Genomic DNA, 15,686 nt, shown 5'->3' on the forward strand with positions numbered 1-15,686 from the left:
CTCTCCTGACCTAAGCAATTTTACTGAAGTTAGGGAGTTTCGTAAAACCTAGCCTTGACGTTCAAAGACCAAAAGACCAATATATTCCCATTACATTCCACTCCTTTAGCAAAATTCTGGACATCAGCTTGCACTACTCTCTTTTAATTCTGGATTTATTCCGTTCTCACTGGAAGGTGAACTGGTTTGGGTCAACTGACTCAAATGTTTGACTTATAAAACTGGGCTAATTCATCTCAGGAAAGAGAATCATATGACCAGATCAGATGAGTCATGCATCTCAACTGATTATATTACTGACTCGCTTGGTTAGTCGGACTTGGTTAGCTGATCTAATCATATTGTCCTGAGTTTTATGAGTTGAATTAGAGCAATTGTGTAACTTAGATTTCTGAGTCGTCTGACCCAAACTTTTCTCTCAGTATATGAATTGTAAATTTTATATCAGGTATATTAAGTTGATCAGTTAAGTCTTGGATGTATAGACTGTAGAATGTTTTCTACCCACGACTCTGCCAGCTTTCCCCTGAAACACGACGTAATAATGATTAAACAAATCAATGAAGAGGTAGATCCAGTCCTACAATTACCTAAATTAGAGTATGAAATATTTTAAAGCCTTTTTCATATAAATATATATATATATATATATATATATATATATATATATATATATATATATATATATATATATATATATATATATATATATATATATATATATATATATCTGTATATATATATATATATGCCTATTCATAGTTTTGAAGTTATGTCATAGCTGTGCCCTGAACCAATCATAAGCACACTATTAGTCACGTGACTATAGTGCTAGAGGTGAAAACAAATTGAATTTAACTCAGGCGAAATAGGTCTTGAATAAGATTTTAGCGTGAATAATGAAAAATATATCTGCTTTTAGACAAGAATTTTTCTCTGGAAAAGTAATTAGAATATGCCTAACCATCTAATATGATAGTTTCTTTTTCCCGCAGTACTTTAAACTTGAGAAATTGGCAAAAATCGGCATTTCGCCCATTTAGCTCCATGTTATTTATCACCTATGGATACTCAAAGCTATGAATGTATGTGTACATATGTTTTTAGGTCAAGTAATGAGTCACGAAGCACAGAAAGATTTCTCTGTACGACTGGTTCTATCAGCTTGGTGTGTCTTCTGCCTGGTGCTCAGCATTACCTTCACGGCTTATCTCGTCCCCGCTTTGGGTTTCGTCAAACAGCCCATTTTGTTTCATTCCATCGGAGATCTTCTCAACCATGGCGAGTATAAATGGGGTGTTTGGAGCGACGAGAGTTACTACTTTTCGCTTCTCAAGGTATGGTTTTAAGGCAGGTGCGAATGGATCAAACCAAATGTGCAGGAAACATTTTCCTCATTTACAGATGCTATACAGATACAGAGAGATATGGTCGTCACATTCGATTATTTTTGAGATATTCTGTTGCTATCTACAGTTGTTGTTCTTCTTTCAGTTTTTTGGCTTCCTCTCCTGCCGTACCTGGGCTCTTCCCGGTTTCCACCCACCATAATGCTGGCCGCCGTCGTATAAGTGAAATATTCTTGAGTACGGCGTGTACCAATCAAAAATAAAACAAATCTTTCAGTCTTTAGGACACTCCAGGGCTCAGTTCCGATCCCTGGACAGGGGCTTCTGGATTCCCTCTTGATGACAATATGCGGTTGATCGTGTTTGTTGGATCATTCGCGGTGTTCCGCTTAATCCGGGGCTTGATGCTTTAATGAACAGTCATTGTGTTTGTATTCGACCTGGAAATTATTCCCGAACAAGGAGTTTGAAATTTGAATTTGGATATCATGCCTACAATATCTTTTCTGTGTTCCATGCATTGCTGAAAACTGTTGACGACTTCCCTGTGACACGTTATCTACTTTATAAAATATTTATATGTTACTTCTTGCATATTCCTTTCGGAACTGGTGTTTTAGGTTGTTTTGGAACCCTTTTATGCTGTTATCGAGGTCTGTTGTTTACGAGTGGTATACGAATGTCGGACTTGAGGCTTAGATTCTACCAATTTATCGTGCAAATCTGTATGTCACATGTGAAAAAGATTCTTGGTAAATTGACAAAGTTCTGTGATTTACCTTGCCTACTCTGTTTTTTTTTATCCATAAAACTGACCTCCGTGCATACTATAAGAATACAAAATATGCTTTTCAACATGAAATTACAAATAATGAATAAATAAATAAATAAATAAATAAATAATCTATACCTATGCATTTATCTTTTTTTCAGAGATCCTCCGCCCCCGAATTTCAAGAATTGTATCGCGGTATAATTGATTTTAACAAGTCAGACAGCGAAGTGCTGAGTGCGAATGTAGAGGTTCACAAACGAAAAATTCTGACTGAAAAATATGCTTTCATCTCCACATCTATGAGCATGGAGTCGTTCGTTGCTGAACATTGCGACGTCGTACGCGTCGACAAATTGGCTGAACTTCCATTTGCTTTTCCGCTGCCGAAAGGCTCAGCCTTTACACCTTTTATCTCAAAATGGTGAGACACAGAAAAGGTTACAGTAAAATAATTAATAGTGCTTTTTTGTCTAATTATAAATTTGTAATTGGCAATGAATGAGAAAACATAAGTATCCAGACTGGTTCAAAACTTGATAGTATGTATACGATATAAGAATTTCAAAAATGTGGTACTATACTTTTAGTGCCTGATCAGGCGCTTTAGTGTGTGATAGATTCTTTGGAGTCTCAATCTGCAGGATACATACTTAATTTAGTCTTACAATCTGACACCCGTCAAAAGTAGAATGTATACAGGTCCTTCTATGCAGAAAGAATTTTCACTGGCCAATTAAGTCGACGATAATTAACCAAAATTAAAAGCATGTCTTTCGGGCCCTCTCTCCCGCCTTCCAAATGGGCAATAAGGAGAGTTTGCTTAGTGAAAACGCAGAAAAAAAATCATTTTGCTCCGAAATTTTATAACATCCCCCAAAATTTAATGCGATCATGTTCTCAGGCATATACTTTTATTTTCTGCCCTAGGATAAGAAACTTCCACGAAAACGGACAGATTGAGCGATGGAAACGGAAATGGATTCCAAAGCGCAATTGTACAGTTGCAAAGACGAAGTCTGAAGTCTTAACCATGGTGGATGTGCAAAGTCTGTTTGTTGTTGTGGCTTCTGGCACTGTGTTGTCTTTGATTGTGCTAATGTTTGAGCAGATTTCCTTCCGCTTCCTGAAGCGGAGAGACCTTAAGAAAACGAAGAAATATGTAACATGCCAACGAACCCTTTGAGTTTGTGAGTCGTATGTAAGATAAAATTAAGAACTACACAGTCATTCTTCCCCATATTATACCGGAAATTAATATGTGACGTTTAGCGAATAATTTTTTTTTGTCTATAATCAGCTATTTCTTCGACGCTTGTTGTCTTGAGTGTAACGTCTGAACAATACGAAATGAGACTGAAACCGAATCTAATGTTTATTTAAAATTATTGAATAGCTTTCACGATATATGTGTTTCATTCTCTGTTTTGCTTCCCGACCAGCACATTCTATGTGTAATATACTATAGTACATTGGCCTTCAGAAGCACTAAAGTATATTAGGAAACTTATCATTTTATGTAACAACACGGTGTATGAGGAAATATAAAATCCTCAAACAAGGCTGTGCATTGTTGGTTCCGCTTTCCATGGAAATGTTCAGTGTTTGCCGTCAATACTTGCATGTCGGTATTGTGTCTCGCAAGAGAGTGCGATACCTTTGATGACATTCTGTCAATATTTGAAACCAGCACAAACATATGCGAGTGCTGTTTGTTTTACGTTATTATCACATCTGTAAATCTTTTGTAAACGTGTATGTCCGGGTTGTGTTTTCGACAAAAACACCAGTAGTGGGCTTTTTTTTTTTGCCATGTAATGAAGATCGGCTCAACGTATATTCGAGAAAACCGTCAACTATTGCTTTTTCGTTGTAATGAAACGGTTTCCTGGTTCAAACATGTTATTCTCTCCTCGACACACTAAAAACATTCATCTGTTAATTTTAACAGAAAGTCTGTTGTCTTGAGTGATGCTAGAATGCATTCCGTTTTGCAGAAGATTGTTCTGTTAGTTACAACATATATGTAGCTTAATTTAACATAAAAATTCTATTAGACTAACAGAGTATTATGCCATAATAACAAAATACATTCTAGCATCACAATTTCTGTTAAAATTAACAGATACATTTTTTGCAATGTGTTGCTAAAATATACCGCCGAAGCGACGTTAGAACATGATCATTCATTTATTCCTTCATGCTAAAAAAATGGTCTTGTTAAACGTCAGCATTGTCCTTTCTTGACATGGCTAACCTTGACAGAGGAGATTCTTAGGAGGTCATGAGATGTGCCATACCAGACACACCAAAAACATTGGCGTCACTCGTACCTCACGCACACATGATTAAAGGGCAAACCACAGTTCTGGTGACGATAACATGACGGCGCGTTCCACTGACTTTCACAATGTGTGTAATTTTGTTTATTTTATGCTGTGGTTGCATATAGCGGTTATGCAACATTACAAAGTTTAAACTTAATGTTTTCTAAACTTCATGTGGGAAGATTTCCACAGCTTTAGTTTTTTTTTTTTTTTTTTTTACATTATTACCTCTTTAGTTCAGGACCTGTAACATGCCTGTTAAATGCTGATTTGTCATTACTTTTATAGTACCATACATTGCATTATCCTTTACTCCAATTGCTAACGTTTCTAGAATGGGCTATTAACCAAGAATTGTTGGATTCATGTTAGACTTAAGTACAAATTTGTTTCCTTTTGTTTTGTTTTTTCCTCGGCAACATTGTCATTTCCTTCTCTCTCTGAGCAGCATCGGTCTGTCAAAGACATATAGTTTTATTCTTGGTCATAGTGCAGAGTTCAAATAAACCTGTTTCAACAATCTAAAATAATTTCGACTTTGGATCAGATTTATGTTTGGTTAAAGAATTATGTCTAAGATTTGCTTTGTGGGTTTGCTCCTGTAAATAGTTCAGACGATCATCAGCGTGGAGTCTGGCTGATTGACGGCTGTAATGCCCGCCTTAGGACTGTGGGCGGACCAAGAAGACTACTGTCTTTTTTTCAGTATATATTTATATTTGATAATCAGTATATATTTATCTTTCAATGATTCAGAACGAATGCTTCACTACAAATCTCTTGTAAGGATTCAGGCTCTAAGGCTCAGTTCTGATATTAATAGTAATTATACAAGTAGTACCAGATACTATCTATAGTATACATGGCTCAGTTGGTTAGCGCGCTTGCGCAGCGTAATGACTCAGGAGTCTCTCACCAATGCGGTTGCTGTGAGTTCAAGTCCAGCTCATGCTGGTTTCCTCTCCGGCCGTACGTGGGAAGGTCTGTTAGCAACCTGCGGATGGTCGTGGGTTTCCCCGGGCTATGCCCGGTTCCCACCCACCATAATGCTGACCGCCGTCGTATAAGTGAAATATTACCATAGCTGTTTGGCGTAGTCCAAAATAGCTTATGTTGTCGAAGGGAGATAACTGTTGTATCTGAATGAAATTAGAGGTATTCCCCTTGTTCCGTAGCAGAACTGAGAGTTATGACCATTGTCAATATACCGAAAGGCTTTCAATGCGTAAGTCCTTTTCTAAATGAACGAACAGGGATAGGGTTGTGTGTTAAATTAGGGGATATTATCTCCAGAAATATGACAGTGTTTACCAAAATCTCCAAATAATAAAGTATTGTTTACAAAGCATGGTTACCGTTCTGTCGTTGTAAGAGAAAAAATTTAACGGATGGGTTCTGAAAGGTTATGAATTTGGTGGATAAGTTTTGATTTATGTCATATCTTGCAGTTCAGCAACATGTTAAGCAAAATGGCGGACCATGTTTTCACGTACTCTTTCTGTGTGTGAGAAGTTGTAAGTTGTTAATTGTGAGGTATAAAATTGCATGTTGGGTCAGGAGAATGCCGAAATCCAAAAGCAAATCGAAGAGTGCAGCTCCCTCGGGTTCTGTTGCGTCCAAAAGACGTAAAGCACCCCACCCCAGTGTGAAGGAAGTCACGATGATGTAGGCCTAGTGGATCATGGACAGGAAACATCCTGTTATGATGGGATGGTCCAGAGGGACATATGTCAAAGTTTATGCCAAACTGCCAGTCCCACCCAGGCCCCTGAGCTTGAAACAGGTGATACAAACAACCCTGTTAGTGTCATGTCCTGTAACGCACCTAGTTTGGGATTACATGTGTCGAATTAAACTAGACAAAAAATCATTGAGGGTCAATTTGTAGATTTGGCCTCTCTACTTCCGTCCAGCACGGACACACAAAATGAGAGGCGTTTGTCTTTAAATGATAATGGTGAAATTGTCTCCAAGGAAGTCCAGTCCAAATCTATCGACACATTAGACAAATGGGTAGATGCTTTTCTCATTTACATGGATATTTATATCAGTGCGCACCCAATAGCTACGCGTAGTATGCAGAAATACATTTACACAATTCGATTAAATGCAAAGAGGGAAGCTATAGGATGGAAAGAGTATGATGTATAATACAGGCTAAGAAAGGGAGGTAACCCATCCACTTCGTGGGGAGAGGTTGACATTGAGCTGTGGCTTCTTTACATGGGTTCTAACAGTGGAAGAGCTGTTTCTCATACTTACAAGCAGGGCAGCAGTCAGAGCAAATGCTATGACTACAACTTAGAAGGCACATGTTTTAAGCATCCTTGTCAATATTTGCATTTGTGCATACGCTGTGGAGGTGACCATCCAATTTCAATGTGCAACATGCAAAAATCATTTCTCCCTCAGCAACAGCCCTTTCTTGGCGAAAGAAGGACTTCACTCCAGTTTCTCGCTAATACTAGACAAACATTCAACACAAACCGGTGCACCTATACCAACCCCAGAGCACGAAACCCATCCCACACCCCCAGATATATGGGCTTTAGGCCGAACCCCAGTCAACCTGGAGGCTTTAGGTAAACATCTAGCATTGTATCCTGATAGAGAAGCAGCTCGATCACTTTCTGAGGGGTTTCGTTTCGGCTTTCGTTTACATTATCATGGCCCTCGGCTTTTTACAGAATCGAGAAACCTCATTTGAGCTCTTGAACATGAGTCTGAATTATGGGAAAAGATGCAGAAAGAGGTAAACTTGGGTAGAATATCTGGGCCTTTCTCGCAGCGTCCGATATCAAACTTGAGAGTGTCTCCAATGGGGTTGATTCCTAAATCGGACGGGGGCTGGAGGCTCATTACTCACCTTTCATTTCCATCTTCAGACAGTATTAATAATTTTATAGATCCAGAAATGTGTTCTGTAAATTACACATTTGACAAGGTTTTAGAAATGATAGCTGGGTTAGGTTGTGGGGAACAGATTGGTAAAATGGATGTCAAATCTGCCTTTAGGTTACTACCCGTTTATCCGGGAGATTTTGATTTACTCGGCACGAAGTTCCAGGGTAACTATTTCATCGACAAATGTTTGCCAATGGGTGGTGCCATTTCGTGTCGGGTTTTTGAAATATTTTCATCTTTCTTACACTGGCTAACGGTACATACCACAAAATGAAAACACCATTGATCACTACCTAGATGATTTTATTTTTGCTGGAGCTGCAGGTACGAATATATGTGAAAATATCATGTCAACATTTGAAAGACTGTGTTCTGAATTAGGAGTCCCTTTAGCTTCCGAAAAGACAGTTAGTCCTTCAACAACTTTCACATTTCCTTGGGTTCGAAATTGACACTGTTCAAATGCTTGTGCGAATTCCTGCCAAACAAACGTGAGGAATTGTCAAGCCTTTTGGGTGAATTTTTAACTCGTAAGAAAGTAACCTTACGTGAAATGCAAAGAAACTAAATTTCTTTTGCAAAGCCATTCGGCCAGGTAGAGCATTCATTAGACGTTTTCATGACGCCACAAGTCGAGTGAGTAAACTACCATTTTATTCGAACTGGCGAAGAGCTTCGTTCCGACATGCAGATGTGGTCACATTTTCTGGACCACTTTAATAGAACAGTGTATTTTTCGAGTGATGTTTGGTCGTCTGAATCGGTTCTGAAATTGTATACTGACAGTGCCGGGTCTACTGAATTAGGATGTGGGGCAATTTTTCATGAAGACTGGGTATTTTACCCATGGCCAGCTGCTTGGGCTGAGATGGAAGTTACGTGTGATATAACTTTTCTCGAACTCGTCCCAGTCATTTTAGCTATTATGATATGGGGTAGCAAGTTATCGAACAAGAAGGTGCTGCTAAATATCGATAACGAAGCCCTGGTTGTAATCCTGAACAGACAAACATCTAAATCTAGACGTGTCATGGGGCTAGTAAAGGCCCTTTGTTCTGAATACAATGCTTCACAACATAACATTTAAAGAGGTGCATATTGCTGGTCAAGTTAATTTAACGGCCGACGCAATTTCTCCTAAACAGTGGGACAGATTCAGAGAAGTGTCCCCTTCAACCCATGTATCACCAGAGCCGGTCCAAGTCGAGTTCCATACTCCGATCTCCAGCATGAAATTGACAGACTCCTCCGAGCAGCAGTCTCAAAAAATTCACACGCAACCCAAAGAACTGGTTTAGCTTCTTATTTTCAATTTTGTGTACAAGTAGACATCCAAAATGTTTGGCCTCAGTTCAGCCGCAGTTCATTGTTTCATACATAGCTCATTTGTTAATACGAGGTCTAACTTACTCTACAGGAAGGTCGTACTTATCTGCGGTCTCGTACAGATGTAAGTTAGAAGGGCAAGTTGATTACACATCAGATTTTGTGGTCTCCAAATTAATGCAGGGAATGAAACGTATAATAATAATAAACGTATTCTGAGATAATCTGGAGTACGTCGTAAAACACATGTCAAATAAGTAAATAAATATCTATAGTATATATTGTCTATTAAATAGTCAGTGTTATCAATATTGCACTGCTTGATTATTTAGAATGAAATAAATCTAAAAAAAAGTAAGGCTCATCAGATGGATAGGTGATAACTAGGTATACAAATACTTTCATTTATTTATTTATTTATTTTTTTTTTTTAGATTTTTTGGAGGAGAGTTAAATACAACCAAATGTTTGAATTCTATGTACAGTGAGTTTTATGAACCATAGGCAATTAACGGCATGTTATTCAGGTAATCTGATGTCAAAAGAAGTTTTCTAGCTATATATATATATATATATATATATATATATATATATATATATACACAGGGATTGTTTTGTCTGTGGGCTGTAGGACATGTTTTCTGTAATTTCTGAAAAATATCTTGTGAAAGCTAATTGTGGGGGATCTTTACACTCACAGCGGTGCATATTTTTGATTTATCAAAAAAAAAGCTTGTCCATGTGTCTGTTGGACCATAGTGTGTCATTTTGTAATTGCTTTTCGTTTGTGCATGTATTGCAGGCGTTGTTGCCCAACTCACAGGTCAAAATATTTATTTTGACTTATTTACTGGACTTGCCTGTTGGATAAACTTTTTTTCCCCAATGCTATACACAACTGGTCTGGACTACCACAGTTAGTCTACCTTTGCTGCCCGCACACAAACTTAACCCTTGTCACAATAAGGGAATATTTCTCCCGAGTACTGAAGTCTTATTTTCAGCCAAGAAAAAGATGTTTTTGAATTTAGAGGGTAATAGAATTTGGTTTTCACCCAGATATAATTCTTGAGGAGACTTTGCTAGGATAATTCATAACCATTGAAATGAAATGTTTCATGATCGACAAAACCTTTCATCTTTGCCTGTTAAATCGGCTTCATACCATAACTAATTTTGTTCCAGTTATTCTCATTGTGAATTTCTTTTTACAGATCTTCCTAGTATTGGTGCCAGTCTTTCTGCAGCAGCATCTAAGGAACCACAGGCCACTGCAGCTGCAGGAGGTGGCGGAGGATGAGCACTAGACGCAGACGCTGACTTGGAAGCGAGGCTGGAGAATTTGAGAAAAAAGTGATGATCAGGGGAGATAATACAGTGCTGTTTGTATATATTGGATTTCCCTGTACACATCATGACGGACAACAATGGGCTCTTTTCAGACCTCTCAACTCTCACGCATTCGGCGTGAGACTCACGCATTCGGCTTCAATCTCACGCTCTCACGCAGCTACTTTAAAATCTCACGCATTCTGAAGGTTTAGGGTAAAAAATAAAAAAAACACTGGTAATTGTTGGTTTGCTTATGATATTCAACTGACCAAAGTACGGGTCGTGTCTTCAGTCATCCGAGGGAATTTCGCATGTTTATTTTTAACCTCCCCAGAGTTGTCGTTCCTGCTTCACCTACTGGCCACAGACCCCCATTAGTTTTCCATAAGCGACAATGTTAACGTTTAGCGCTGTAGCTCAGTCCCAAACATTCCGAGGCCAATAAGCTTTGGTGCATACCTGGCCCAGCCTGTGAGAAAGAAGCTGTAAAAGTCTTGACATAGGTTGACCGTCAAAATCTGGACCTTTCCATGCCGGCAGCTGGGAGGGGTGCCTAGCAACGCCAAGGGGACGTCACTCGCAGCCTCATCACCACCTGTCTCCTTGTGTCCTCTCGCTCAGAATTTCAAACTTTCACCATTAAAACTCATACCTGCCCAAAGCTTAGACAATTTCCATCATTTTGATACCAAGCATGCACCTGTACACCAAAAACGGCAGGCTGGCGGCAAAAAAAGACTTTACACCCTAAAATACACAGAACTACAATCGTCCCTACCGAAAAACGGAAGTTGTAATGGGGGTCTGTGTCCTATCACTGATTGAAAAGGAACGATAACTCTGGATAGAGACTGCGAAGACAGTTCAGATACACGCAATATCTGGCACCACGTGATCTGTCAAAATATCGGACACGCGGCACAGTTCAGATTCCGATTCCACCTTGGACGACATTCTACCCGTAAAACGGACCAAATATACAGGAGCCGCCACTTACAAAAGTAAATTCAATAGAGAATGGATCACGAAATATCCATTCATCAGCGCTGTGGAAGGTGGCAGTTCTAAGTTTTACTGCAATATTTGTACTCGAAATTTGTCCTGTTCCCATCAAGGGGAAACTGATGTAAAACGTCACATCAGCAGTGATACCCATCAGCAATTTGTGAAGACGAAGAGCAAACAACCTACAATTTCCAGTATGTTTGCTGGCCAGTCATCTGACCTGAATACCAAGGTGATTTTTAATTCTAATCTTTTGAAGCTTTATTTCCTAAGAAAGGAACGCCGATTTTTGGACATGTGTGCCACTAAAGGAAGAGATTCAGCGACCGCTCAAGCGATATTCAATAAAATCGACCAGGTTCTAAACTCAAATGGAAACCCGTGGATCAACTGTGTTGGCTTTGGTGTCGACAACACCAGTGTTAATCTTGGGGTTAGGAACTCTATATTTACAAGGGTAAAACAACAAAACACTGATTGTTATTTCATGGGGTGCCCATGTCATCTTGTGCACAATGTGGCTTGTAGGGCATCTAGTTCATTTTCTGACTTTTCTGGTTTTGACGTTGAGGATATGTGCATTGATGTCTTTTATTATTTTGACAAAAGTACAAAAAGAAAGTCAATGCTTGTTGAGTTTGCAGACTTCCGTGATGTCAAGTATCGTCAAGTGATGAAACATGTTAATACACGTTGGCTAAGTCTGGAAATAGCTGTGAAGAGAATTCTTCAAATGTACCCCGCCCTGAAGAGCTACTTCCTCTCAAACAGTGAGAGTATACCTCGTTTCAAACGATTGAAAGATCTGTTCAATGATCCAATGACAGAAATCTATTTACTGTTCTACAACGCTGTCCTGCCAACGTTCACAGCCGTGAATAGCTGTGGAGTTCCTTCAAAGAGAAGACCCTTGTATTTACGCAATCTACCACCAGCTCCGCAGATTTCTGATGAAGTTGACGGGGAAGTTCATCACCATTCAGCATATGAAAGCTGCCGGGATTAATCTGATGAGTGTCAACTATTCTGAGACAATGAATCAACTGAAGGATGATCAGCTCTTCATTGGTTTTGTGACAAAACAGAAAGTTCAGAAGTTGTTGAATGATGGTGACGTATCACCAAGGGGAGTTACTGAGTTCTATTCGGCAGTGCGTCAATTCTACATGAAAGCTACAAAAGAATGTCTTGCAAAACTTTCACTAAATGACGACCTGCTTCTGCACGCCCAGTTCGTTTATTTCTTCAGGAAAGATGAGAGTGGATTTGATGATATTGAATTCTTCGTTAAAAAATTTCCACACCATCTTCCCTCAACAACGAATGAGATCGAGAAGCTCCAAGAAGAGTTTGTGGAATATCAAATGCTGGAAAAAAGTCACATTCCAGGACAAATCTGGGGCAGCGCCCGCGTCAAACCTACTGAAGATGATAATGACCAGGAACTGGACGAGACTTCGTCTTATTTCCGGATGGATGTCATTTGGGGTCATCTTTCCTCTCTTAAATTAGTAGACGGCAGCTCTAGGTTTGGAAGATTGAGTAAAGTGGCTAAATTGATACTTACCCTACCACATTCCAACGCTGGCGAGGAGAGGGTATTTTCAATGGTGAGAAAAAACAAAACCGCTTTTCGAGGATCGCTGGGAGTAGAGGGCACGTTGTCCTCTTTGATGACCATCAAACTAGCGAACGGTCACCAATTTGAACCACCAAGTGAAGTCTTAACCAGCGCCAAGAAGGCCACTCGTGAATACAACTTGTTACACAAGAAAAAATAATCTTTTCAAATAATAAAAGAGCACTCACGAGTCACATTCTTGTAACCACTGGCAGTGTTTTACCACTAGACCTACCTCCGATCGATGATTCATCGGGCGTCGCCACCTGATTATAAATCTGTGTGCCACGTCACCTTATAAGGTTATAAACAGTCACAATGCGGTCTAGCTAGTGTAAATTGTTGCAGACTACTGGCTAATTACAAAGTGACTAATCTGATTATATTTTCATAAATATTTTATGAAGCCACTCCACGGTATTTAGATCACGTCATGCATTGTACATTATCTTCGGTTTGTTGTGTGTTTGGATTGTTTCCACAATTTGAATAATTTCAGGGAAATACAGTTTCCAATCTGACAAATGGTGTTGGTTATTAGTATTGATTTTTCCCACAAAATCTGTATAGATTTGCATCAAAGCGCCTAAAACGAGATCCAAAACGAAGTAAAATACGGAAAGTTTCCTAACAATTCCACATTGTAATAGGGCCTACAGTAAGTTCACTCTTGGACTTCCAGTTTATTGTCTTAAGGAGAGAATAATATCAAAAGCAGTCCATATTTGCTGATAAATATGATGGTTATTCTTATGTAAAAATAGAAGATATTGTGAAAACCGTAAGTTAACATTGTCTAATGATTTGCAGTTTTATTCTCCGGAAATGAGCTAGAATGGATCTCCGGCAATCTAGAACCCCAGAGCTTCCAGGGGCCTAGGCGGTCCCTGGACCCTCGCCTAAATGGCTGGGATAGTAACTCAATCTCACTCCTTGGGAACATTTTAGGTTGAGAGGTCTGTCTTTTGTATAGTGACATCTACTTGTAAGTCATGCTGGACTACATATGTTGTGTTAAAGGCAGAGGTACAGATGTACAGCAAAGCCTTACCTATAGTTCTGCTTCCTGGCTACGTGTGTAACCTTGTAACCCGTAATTCTCAGACATGATTTTTATTCGCTTTTTAGCGGAATTCCGCTTTTTCTTTGTTCAGTTTCGATTAATTTACCTGTTTTCCGTTTTTTTTTCTGTGTAGTAACATTTTGTAAAGTTCCGATTTATTTCCTCAAAATAAAGTCGAAGATTCTGTCAATTTGCCGATGCATGGCTACCGAAATCTGGCATTGCCGGAAGTTATAATGTTATCTGAATGGAGTCTATTGTCTAGTCAGATCGTGTGTTTCATTAAGCCGAACTGTTTCAACCAATCGGGAACAAGATACCATTATTCGACGGCAGAAGCAGAGCCAGCCTGGTCAAAAATGGCGGCAACGTCTCGGAGTATCGTGGATAAAGTATCAGATAAAGATTTTGATGCGCGTACAGTGGACATGGGGTTGAAAAACATCTGGAGGTGGGATTGGCTTGAACGGAAGGTCAAAGGGGAATACGTGGGAAAATTCACGAGGAAGATAACATCCGCCGGTTTGGCTTTCTGCGAGTTGTGCCACAAAGATGTGCATTATGGGGGTTGCGGATGGAAGGCGCTAGCACAGCACATCGGCCAGAAAATTCACAGAGATAACCTGAAATTACGGTGGTCTAACTACAGTCTATCTGGTAAGTTCTGTTCCCTTATCAACATTCAGGGTGGAGTAAGGTTTAGGGGTCCTCCAGTAAGCCCATTGTAGTCGGACAATAGAGGCGGACTTGAATGAATGGAGTGACGTAGAGCGCCCACGGACCGTTATTTCTTTACCAGTTCCACCAGTGCAGAGATGAGGGAGTAAGGGAGGTAACTCCCCGCTCTTACCTTCTGCTTGTTGGTCAGCTTTTTGAACTTTCCGTTAAATATCAGTTGATAACTCGCTATGGTTCATACGGCATTATATGAAGACAGATGAGATTATTAGGCATTTATTTAATTTACCCATTAGACTGTTAGAGTTTGCTAAATATTAAAATAAATAAATTGATCAAGGCTTAAAAAGATAGGCCTATATAAAAATTGAAATAAACACATGTTCGTCAAAAATAAATTAAAATAATGACATTGCCACCAACTAGCATACTAAGTGATTTTTGTTTGCATTTGACAGAGGGATGCTACCAAATTATATTAAGCAAATAATGCATTAATGGCAACACATAGCCTATATTAATTGTATACAAATTAAAGGTTGTGCTTTTAGCATTTTGTAAACCACAGTGCAGAAGCTCGAGTCCTGTTTTGAAACCTACTTGGTATATTAATTTAAAGGACTAACTTGATAATCACTCTCATTTTGGTTTGTTGTAGCTGCTTTTGGACAAAAGTCAACAGATTCCAAGGCTCCTTATGGTATACACCCAATGTTTAAAGCTGCTGCTGCAAAGGCCCCTGAAGGAGCTTCTGCTGAAATTGCCACACCATTAGAGGACAGAATCGTCAATCAAGAAGCAATGCTTTTGGCATTCACGGCTGAATATTCCTTATCATTTGCCATTGTTCCTAATCTTATTCAGTTGGCGAAAACCTTATCTCACGATAAAAGGGCACTGGAACATCTAGAAATGTCACGCACAACTGCTTCCTACAAAATCAGGTTTGGTGTTGGAAAAATGTTTGAGGACAAACTGTTGGAAAACCTGAGGTCCGTTCACTTCTCACTAAACATCGATGAAAGCACGAGTTCAAACTACCAAAAAGTTCTCATAGTTCTTGCAAGTTACTTCAGTCCAGATTTAAATAAGGTAGTTGTGCAACATTTTGCCTCTCTGACCTGCATCAAAGTTACAAGTGAGTCTCTCTATCAGAAAATAGTGACCTTGTTTGAAACCAATGAAGTGCCCTGGAGTAATCTTATGTCCATACTCATGGATTCTTGTAATGTTATGAGGGGATCAAAGTCAGGACTGGAAACTCACATTCGGGAGAAAAAAGCTGGGCACCTGTTGGATGTTGATGGTG

General features: G+C 39.2%; 1 protein-coding gene and 1 long non-coding RNA gene across 2 annotated transcripts; both read left to right on the top strand.

Annotated features, from left to right (window-relative positions):
• The first annotated feature begins 1,204 nt into the window (after positions 1-1,204).
• Positions 1,205-4,499, top strand: LOC135482422 (uncharacterized). The gene is made up of 3 exons (XR_010446222.1): positions 1,205-1,337; positions 2,283-2,545; positions 3,052-4,499. It is a non-coding gene; the product is annotated as an uncharacterized LOC135482422 (long non-coding RNA).
• Positions 4,500-13,990: 9,491 nt separating this feature from the next.
• Positions 13,991-15,468, top strand: LOC135461531 (uncharacterized). Its single transcript, XM_064738672.1, has 3 exons — positions 13,991-14,356; positions 15,036-15,321; positions 15,459-15,468. The coding sequence occupies exons 1-3, from the start codon at positions 14,059-14,061 to the stop codon at positions 15,466-15,468; spliced, it is 594 nt and encodes a 197-aa protein (XP_064594742.1). The 5' UTR covers positions 13,991-14,058.
• Positions 15,469-15,686: the final 218 nt, after the last annotated feature.

This window comes from Liolophura sinensis, chromosome 1, assembly GCF_032854445.1.
Source record: "Liolophura sinensis isolate JHLJ2023 chromosome 1, CUHK_Ljap_v2, whole genome shotgun sequence".
In the NCBI taxonomy this organism is placed as follows: Eukaryota; Metazoa; Mollusca; class Polyplacophora; order Chitonida; family Chitonidae; genus Liolophura; species Liolophura sinensis.

Bases quoted from the DNA above. Each gene is read 5' to 3' on its own strand.
- LOC135461531 (XM_064738672.1), top strand. From the start codon at position 14,059: ATGGCGGCAACGTCTCGGAGTATCGTGGATAAAGTATCAGATAAAGAT. The intron at 14,357-15,035 runs GTAAGTTCTGTT...GGTTTGTTGTAG, and splicing joins GTCTAACTACAGTCTATCTG to CTGCTTTTGGACAAAAGTCA.